At 42.2% G+C, this 9,165-nt stretch overlaps 1 protein-coding gene across 1 annotated transcript; it reads left to right on the top strand.

The window, feature by feature from the left end:
* Positions 1 to 988: 988 nt before the first annotated feature.
* On the top strand, positions 989 to 8,607 carry EIF1B (eukaryotic translation initiation factor 1B). The gene is made up of 4 exons (XM_063325384.1): positions 989 to 1,386; positions 3,666 to 3,829; positions 4,528 to 4,629; positions 5,200 to 8,607. Exons 1-4 carry the CDS (start codon positions 1,356 to 1,358, stop codon positions 5,242 to 5,244), a joined length of 342 nt encoding a protein of 113 aa, XP_063181454.1. The 5' UTR covers positions 989 to 1,355; the 3' UTR covers positions 5,245 to 8,607.
* Positions 8,608 to 9,165: the final 558 nt, after the last annotated feature.

The following is a 9,165-nucleotide window of genomic DNA, read 5'->3' as shown; positions in this document are numbered from 1 at the left end:
ACGCGTGGATACCAGGAAATGGCACCATTCAAAACAAAGGCAGGCAAGTGGGGTGTCACCCCACCGGGGCCTGTGCTGTCCCTGAGGGCTGGGGCAGGCAGCCGTGCCAGGTGGGCAGCCTGGGATACAAGGGGCTTCAGCGACCTACGCGCAGGGCTTTTGGGGCCCTTCCTGTACGGAGCTGCGATCCCGAGCTGGTGACTTCAAAAGAAGTGTGGCCAGCAGGTCAAGGGAGGTGATTCTGCCCCTCTACTCCGCTCTGGTGAGACCCCACCTGGAGTACTGCATCCAGCTCTGGGGGCCTCAGTGCAGGAAAGACATGGACCTGTTGGAGCAGGTCCAGAGGAGGGCCACAAAAATGATCAAAGGGCTGGAGCACCTCTCCTATGAAGACAGTCTGAGAGAGATGGCTTGTTCAGCCTGGAGAAGAGAAGGCTCCAGGGAGACCTTATAGCAGCCTTCCAGTACCTGAAGGGGACCTACAGGAAGGATGGGGAGGGGCTCTTTATCAGGGAGTGGAGCTATAGGACGAGGGTTAGTGGTTTTAAACTGAAAGAGGGGAGATTTAGATTAGATATTTGGAAGAAATTCTTTACTGTGAGGGTGCTGACACACTGAAAAAAGTTGCCCAGGGAAGTTGTGGATGCCCCTTCTCTGGAAGGGTTCATGGCCAGGCTCGATGGAGCTTTGAACAACGTAGTCTAGTGGGAGGTGTCCCTGCCCATGGCAGGGGGGTTGGAACAAGATGATCTTGAAGGTCCTTTCCAACGCAAACCATTCTACAATTCTATGACTTCTAGTTGCCCGCTGCCTCCTCAGGGAAAGCCAGGACGCTCCCCCACAGCTCCTCCGGCCGCCCCGGCGCGGTGCACTCTGGGTACTGTAGTCCTTCGGGCCGCCGGGCCACGCCCTGCTCCATGGGCGGGGACTCGCCTTCCCGTGAGGCAGCACGGGGAAGGGGGGGGAGGGTGGCGCCCATCACGTGCCCGGCGCGGCGCGGGCGAGCCGCCATTTTATGAGTAAAAACGGCGGCCGCCGTCCGTTAGCGGTAGCGTGGGGCGGTGTGCCGGAGGCGAGGGGCTCCTACCCCTCTTTATTTCCCTTTGCGCTTTTTCCTCCTTTTACTCCTTTTTTTTTTTTCCCCCCTCCTCTCTCTCTCTCTCTCCCCCCCTCCCCCTTCCCTCCCTCTCAGATTCCCTCCCTCCGCTTCTGTTATCCCTCCCCTCGCTTCCTCTCCTCCCTCCCTCCCCTCCCTGGTCCCCGCCCCCGCCGGCACTGCGGAGCCGGAGACGTGACCCGAGCGGACCCAGCCGCGGCCTTTTCCCCGCTGCTCCAGCCTCTCGCCGCAGAGTCGCATGTCATCTATCCAGAACCTCCAATCCTTCGGTAAGGGCCACCGCCGGCCGAGCGTCACCCCGCCATCCCTCTTTGTGCCGCGGGAAGCCCCCACAGTCACGCACCACCACCCCCCGGGGCTGTGGCTGTCCCCCCGCCGTCCTTGCTGCCACCGCCTTTCCCGAGGCCCCCCGGGGGGTCGGTGTCCCCCAGCCCCCCGGGGTGACATTGAGGCCGTTGCCGAGTGGGTGTTGCCGTCCCCCGCGCTGCCCGCCTTGTTCCGGCGGCTCGTCCTTGTCCGCCCCGGCCTCGGGTCCTGCCCTGTGTGTGCAGCGGAGAGACGTGGGCTGGGAGGCTCGTCTCCCTCTCTTGTTTGCTCTCTCTCCGCTCCCGTAGGAGATGCCGCCACGTACCGTGCTCTGACACCCCATACTGCGCTGTTTGCCTGAATGTCTGGTTGCACCTCATACTGGGCGTTTCTGTCAATTCTGCAGTTTCAAAGTTGTAGTCTTTGTGGGCAGAGGGAGTCTAGAGTTCATATCCTCTGCTAAGGAAGGAAATAATCTCCTCGGTTCCGATTGCTTGTTGATTTGCTGCCTCATTTTGTGCTTACCAACGTCGCAAAAGCTGATATATGCTCTGCAAAGAGTATTGTTTCTATAGATTGAGCTATACGGTAGGTAGGTCATTTCTCTTGTTTTAGCAGGGAAGTTTACCGTGCTGGGCCGTGATTCTCCACCTTCCTTATCTACAGACAACAGAAGTGAGCAAGTTAACACTTTAGAAGATAATGTTGTCAGGCTTTTGGGCTCAGTTTTGTCTCTATTCTTCTGCACGTGTAAGCCACATGTTAATCTCGATCTGGGAGCTGATCCTGTGTTTAGGAAGGTGCTGCCCAAAGGATTCGTTTGAAGTAATCCAATGTTAACACCCATGGTGCTGGTTTATCTCCAGCCTAGAATCCGAAACTCTGCCAAGTGAATTTCATGTCTGAGACCCCTTTTTCTTTCACCTTTTCTTTCAAATTTTCTATTAGTGTTAGCACTGCGAGCTGTGGGGGACAGTGAAAATTCAGCATGTTTTAACGAAAGCCTTACTGGTGCCTTAGTTAAGGCACTCAAGTTTCCCAGTGCTGTACTTCTTTGCTGGGGTGCTTTCATCCTCATGATGCATTCAGTGCCTTTAATGCCCTTTTCATTCTTGTTTTTACAAGGGTCAGTCTGTCTACAGCTGAACTAACTTTTTTGGGGCATTTGCTTTGAGTGGGTGGCAAAACTTGGTCAGTGTGTTAGGTTTGAGTTTTGGATGGAAGTTTGGGAAATTGTAGCTTGCGTGGCTGTTGAACCTACGTTTTCCGAAGATCGGACTCTTCAATATGATTCTGATTAGTACCCAAAAATAACTGGTGATTGGTCTTTTTAAAGAAAAAAAACCAACAAAACTTACAGTACTTCATGCTTCAAGATTTATTTGGAGCTACTGATTAGGAAACTTGTAGGACTATCAAATTTCTTGATAGAGTGCGTGTTAAATATGTTTTTGTGGAGAGCAGAGAATAAGAAGTATAACGCAGAAACCCTTCTTCCTAAATGCCTTTTTATCTCACCTGGGCTAGATAAATATAAGCTTGGAAGAATTTGAGGACTGACCTTTCTGTAGTCAAAGCCTAAATGAATTTTGTTATAATTCTTGCCTAAAACTACTGACTGGCAGAGGGGTCCTGGTTTACAGACAGCCCCTGACATCTGTTAGTGTCTGTTACAGTGTTTTGTTTACATTAGTAGCCAAGAATTACATGTATGTCTTAAAATGCTGGAAGTGTGCTAGTCGTCACAGTATAAGGCTTCTGCTCTGGACCTGTAAAGGGGTGTGTGTACAAGAGCTTTTTGATTTTTCTGTCTTTAACAGCTGATCTGATAAAAGATATAACTTCCATATTTCACTTAAAATGCATGTGGCTGTCTAAAACCGATGTACACTTGATATTCTGTCAGAACCCTGTTTCAGGTTCAGAGCTTCAGGGTTTACAGTTTGTAAGAGATAGTGAAGTAAGTTAATACTATAGCTGAAAATTACTTATATCCAGGAAGGCATTGTAGAAACTGGATGCATGGTAGTTGAGAGCTCTATGCTGAGTTAGTAGGCTAGTGAGACTTAATACAGCTGTAGAAAAAAGTACTCTGATTTTAACAGTGTGTTTTTAAACAGGGAGAAGAAGGCAAGATTATCCCCTAAATAAAGCTCTTTGTGAAATGAGAAATTTACCTGTTAGTTTTTGAACTTGGGTGTTTTCCTTTGTGGGAATTACATGAATCATTTTCATCCTGCAGACCCCTTTGCTGATGCAACAAAGGGTGACGACTTACTCCCAGCAGGGACTGAGGATTACATTCATATAAGGATCCAGCAACGAAACGGAAGAAAGACGCTAACAACTGTTCAGGGAATTGCAGATGATTATGACAAGAAGAAACTTGTGAAAGCTTTCAAAAAGGTGAAGTTGCTGATTTGATTTAATAGTAAAGATATTATGTAAAGGTGTATGATAGCTTTTAATACAAAGTAACAGAATATTTGTTTTATTTCATTCCTGCCAGTGCACATCACTTTCATATTCAGGTTGATCCCTTTATGTGTCTTTCTCAAAACCCCTGTCATTGTCCAGTGATGCCAATTTTTGCTAGACAGTTAAAGGTTTCTTTCTTATGAAGAAGTAGTAAATAAAGTATATTCTCAACTTCCCACATACCTGGCTTTGTTGATGCCAAGAATAAAGTCAGTTTAAAGTAGAACTGTTTTTGCATTCCTGCTTCTGTCATAGCTGTGTTGCTCTTGAAATAGAGATCTCCAGTTTCACCAGTATGTAAACATTTATTTTAAAATAGTTTGGAATTGAAAGGCCATATCTTGTGACTTTGTTTTCCATTCTTGCAATGAGTGTTTGTCTAGTTCCTCCTGCACAGTATCTAATCCTGTCTTTGCCTGAATTTACCATCAACAGCTTAATTCTTGTTTGTATGCATCAGCAGATAAATTCCATTTGCTCTCAAAACTAGTGCAGAGTAGATCTAGCCTTTCCTTTGTCATCAGAATTTATTAAGCAGCTTCTATGACAAAATCCTGCTGAAAAGACTTACTAAGAAAAATCATAATGTACGTCAGGTGCCTTACAATATGAATGTTTCTCTCTAGAAATTTGCTTGTAATGGTACTGTGATTGAACATCCTGAATACGGTGAAGTTATCCAGCTTCAAGGTGACCAGAGGAAGAACATATGCCAATTTCTCTTGGAGGTAAGGGACTGCAGATAAATATCTAAACCTCTGTGGAAGCAGTAGAGTGACAGGTGGCACTGATGTTAATTAACCAACTAAAGATGTCCACTATTGTTCCTTTGTATTTTCAGCCAAAAAGTAAAATTACACTTGCAGAATGAGAGTAAGAATCAAAGCACTGTAGAATGCATTTACCCTGCAACAACATATCACTTGTTCTCTGGCAGTGCAACTTGAGTTCTTCATTTGTAAAATCAAGTGTTTGATGCAAACCATTATTTTGAGTCTGAAAACACTATAGAGGAAAGAGTCTTTCACCACTAGATTACTGATGCAAATCATGATGTAGAGATGTTATGCTGTCAAAGAGTAAGTGCTAGAACTACAGAACAAGTCAGATGTCTGATAAGATTTTCTTTTTTTTGTGAAGTCAATTCTTCTCATGGCCCAGAAACTAGAAGACACCTTTATTGAGTATATACTATGTTGCAGTTTCTTTAATCAGAGTATAAGATTGTGGTAACTTGATATCACTGTAATATCCTAAGCGTTTAAGCTTTACTGAAATATGTTGCTTTTCTCCTTTAGATTGGCATTGTCAAGGAAGAACAACTGAAAGTTCATGGTTTCTAAAATACTGGTACTCTGATGAAGAACCCTGCAGTATTTGGTCTTACCTAGCCTGGCTCTCCTGTGAAAAATGAATCTTTACAGTGAATGGACTTCCCTGTTACCTGACCATTTAAAATTTGATTCAGATTTGCATGACTGTGTGAAACATGTGGTGTGTAGACTAGAAACACATAAGAAAACTTCAGTAAGGTGGTAATGATGACACTTGTGAACTTTAACACAATTCCAATGGAAATGTTTTAGCGATGATTGTTCAGTTTACTACTCTCCACCTGACTTAAATGTGTGGCTTGTATTAAAATAGTGTGTGTTGTTGCTTAGAAATAAAAGTTTATTCATATATTTTCTGGGACATCTGAAATGCTTTAGCTTAAGTTTTAAAGTAGCACAGCAGTCTTACTAAAGAATAGATAAAATGTTTTGTGGCAAGTATAGCTCACTGCTCATTGAATAAATTGGATGGTCTACATGATACAGTATTAGCTAATTAATCGGTACATTAGCTTGATGTGATCTTATCCTGTAACTGTAAGACTAGAGCTTTAAAGTCTCTTGTGTAGGTGTATCTTAGTAGCAGTGTGATAAGACATAAATTGTTTTCTAAGTAACTGGATATTCTCTAAAATTTACTGCAGTGACTATGAAACATGAGTGTTAAGCATAGTAGGACTAAAATAAGCTGCACTCCTTAAGGCTGCTGTTATTGAGAACACATGAAACATCTAGGTCTTACATAGTACTCCCAAAACATTTGAAGGAAGTGCATGGGATTTTGTATCTCTTCTTTCACTGAGTGAACAGGAAAGACATTGAGTTGGCTTTTGCCATGACTGTGCATTTAATGTTGGCAAGCAGAGTGCTTGGATTAGCTGGTAGTGTTAGCTACGGAAGTAAGGAAGGGAACAGGTTCTACGCTAACCTTTTTTTTTTTTTTTTTCCCCCTGGTGTGAAAAGTTTTGCTGTGACTAATGGTTAATAGGGAGAGGTTTGTAATGGGGTTTGGGTGTTAACTACAGAAAGCTGATTTAGTCTACTTCTCTAGCAGGCAATTCATTCACTGTGATCTAAAGTTATAATAGGTTTGTTCCACCATGCTTTTCATCTAGTCTTAGTTAGCTATAGGCATTTTGGTGTTTTGCTTTTAGGAGATGTTTCTTTATGGAATGAAATGACTTCATTTGTTGAAACATGCAGATCTTATCTTCCTTGTGAGATAGACGTGGAAATTTTCTCTGAAACATTCAAAACATGCTGAGCTGGGAAACAATAGGAATAGTGGGGGAAAAATTAAAAAAAAAAAAACAAAACAACTTCTTGTAAAATCATGTATTGTCTGAAAAAGAAGAGACATTTCTTTGCTGCTAAGGCTTACTAATAAAACTTGTTCAGGAAAAAAAAATAGCTGATGACTACCTATATAAACATCAAGAACAGGCAAAACTCTATTACTTAATATCACCTGTGCCTATACTGTGTTTCCTGTTCAGGCTTGCCTTTCTAAACAGAAATGCTGAATTTTAACTCAGTTGAGCTTTTTTTTTTTTTATGATTTCTGAATTCAGATATGAACCTTTATGGCACTAACAACAATTAGGGGAGCATTATAGAGCATTCTTATGACAAGTTCTTTCTCTGTCTGATCTGGACAATTCCACCTGTAAAAATCCAGTGTCCAGTCTCTCAATCTCCACAAATTCTGCCTGGTGTTACGGATCTTAACTGTTCAGAAGATTGCAAACTCTTAAGGTATAGTGTGTTCAGGAGGAAGGAAAGCCTGCTGCAAAACATGAAATACCAGCACACAGAAGGGAAATCTAAAGAATAAGTCTTACGCAAGTCTTGCCCATTAGCAAAATAAAGTCATTGTCCTGCAAGTTTACCTCGTTTTGATTCATAGATGTTAAAATAATTAATCCTTTGGGGGTACATAGCAGTTAATGATTTTCATTTTATCAGATATCAGAAAAACTGACGTTCTCATTCAAAGCTTGTTCTCCTGACCAAGAGGAAAACCAAGCAGTATCTTCTCCTATTTCAGTGGTATTACGTGAGTACTTCTAGTGGGTTTTTTGAATTGTAGATTAACAAATGATTAGCAAGTCTCATGTGTTACTGAGTCAGTCCTCATTTCAGATGGCATTCCATTAACTTATACTGCCTAAGCTTGAGTCATTTCTTCGTAGTCATTCTGCTTGGAATAAATAAGAAAAACTTTTGTGTTCTTCCTCCTAATTTAAAAGTCCTTTCTGATAGGAAGAACCTTGCAGTTGATGGGTGGCTTGGGTTTTGACCTTCGAAGGGCAAAATTAAAAAGAAGGTATAAGAAGTAACACATTTGAAGTTTAAATAGATGAGAATTGTTGTGGCCACAAACAATTTAATGTTTCTAGAGGGAAAGCAGAAATTTTTGTTCAGGAAGTGTTTTAAACTAGAGCAGTGTCTCTAACTATCCTTGTTAGAAGCCCAAGCCTCTTTGTGTGTTCTAGAGGAAAGGCTTCAACAATTTCTTGTTTTATCATCTTAAGCTTAAACTTCTCTGTCAAAGCTCAGTCTGTTTGGAATATGCATGCATGTTTCAAGAATGCTGAAAAACTGAAAGACTTTGGGAAAGAACTGTTTAAGTGACTGCAGTGTAAACATGTTTGCATAGCGAAGGCACGTTTCAGTCTTTCTGTCTATTCCAGAGTAGGTTAAAAAATGGTAAAGGATGTGTCCCATAATTGTCAAGGCAGTAAAAGGGGAGCTAATAATAAAAATTGCTTTTAAAACTACTAGGACATTAGTAGGACTTAAGACTGGGCAAGCTCAGACTGCAAAGAGTGGTGGCTTCTTTTTGTTGGAATATTGTGAAGTCTGTGTCTTTCAGGTCTCCAAATATCTGGACTTAACCACAGGCTGCAATTGGGTGTAGGAACTGCTGTTTCAAATTCACAGCCTTGCTGTGCATAGTTACATTAGGCTGTTGTAACTTGATTCTTTCAACTGATAACACTGGAGTAAGGTGTTGCATAAATAAATTCATTGAATTGGCTGTTCAGAGCCTACATCTGCTTAATGCAGCTGTGAACAATGAAACCATCACTTCCTAAATGGTGGTAGCAGTCCTTGTTTGTAGAAGATGAGATTTAGTGATCTAAGTCTGTAGGGTGCCTGCTTCCTCTTGTATGAATTATCAGACCTTTGACCTTCACCTGTGGCCTGCTAAATCTGACCATGTGTTTGAGATGAGCATGAAGAGCACAACTGGGCAGATAAGCAGCAATTTTCTCAATGAAAGAACTTTTGAAAAAATAGTGCCTAGACTGTGTGTGCATACATTCATTGGTTCAACGGCTTCTCTTAAACCTTACTTCCTGCACTACATTCTTGCACAGCCTACATGAAAAGCATTTTGTTCTGGAAAAATTTTTTGGGGAGGGAGGGGGGAATCACACAAAAAAACGACACCTTAGGAAATAATTTTATATCTTAAGTCTGCTTTCATTACCTTAGATTAACCTGGACTGCAAGAATTCTACAACATTGTTACATCTGTATCTTTAAAAATCCTAATTAAACCTTGAGAGCTTGGCATTTAAGGTTCTAAGTATAACTAAAGCCATTATAAAACTTAAAAATGTGAAGAGTCATTGAAACTTAAGTTTTAAATATTTGAGAAAATAATGGTTAAGCAGAGTCTTCATTTTGTCCTGTTTGGCCATCCTGCTCATCAGTATGCAGTTGCCCTAAAGATGCGTGTCTATTTACAGATCTGCCGGTAAGCAGATACCCCTGCTGTAGTGCAATACCCTATTTGTAGTTTTTGTAAGATCTTATCTAATGTGCTGCACTGTTACAGGCTGTACCACTCGAATTTTACAGTATAGGACAGATGTAGCTTGAGTTCCAGTCAGTAATTATCTTTTCCTTAATCCTCCTGGA

Source organism: Chroicocephalus ridibundus, chromosome 2 (genome assembly GCF_963924245.1).
Source record: "Chroicocephalus ridibundus chromosome 2, bChrRid1.1, whole genome shotgun sequence".
Classification (NCBI taxonomy): Eukaryota; Metazoa; Chordata; class Aves; order Charadriiformes; family Laridae; genus Chroicocephalus; species Chroicocephalus ridibundus.
This window is presented reverse-complemented; position numbering and strand designations above follow the sequence as displayed.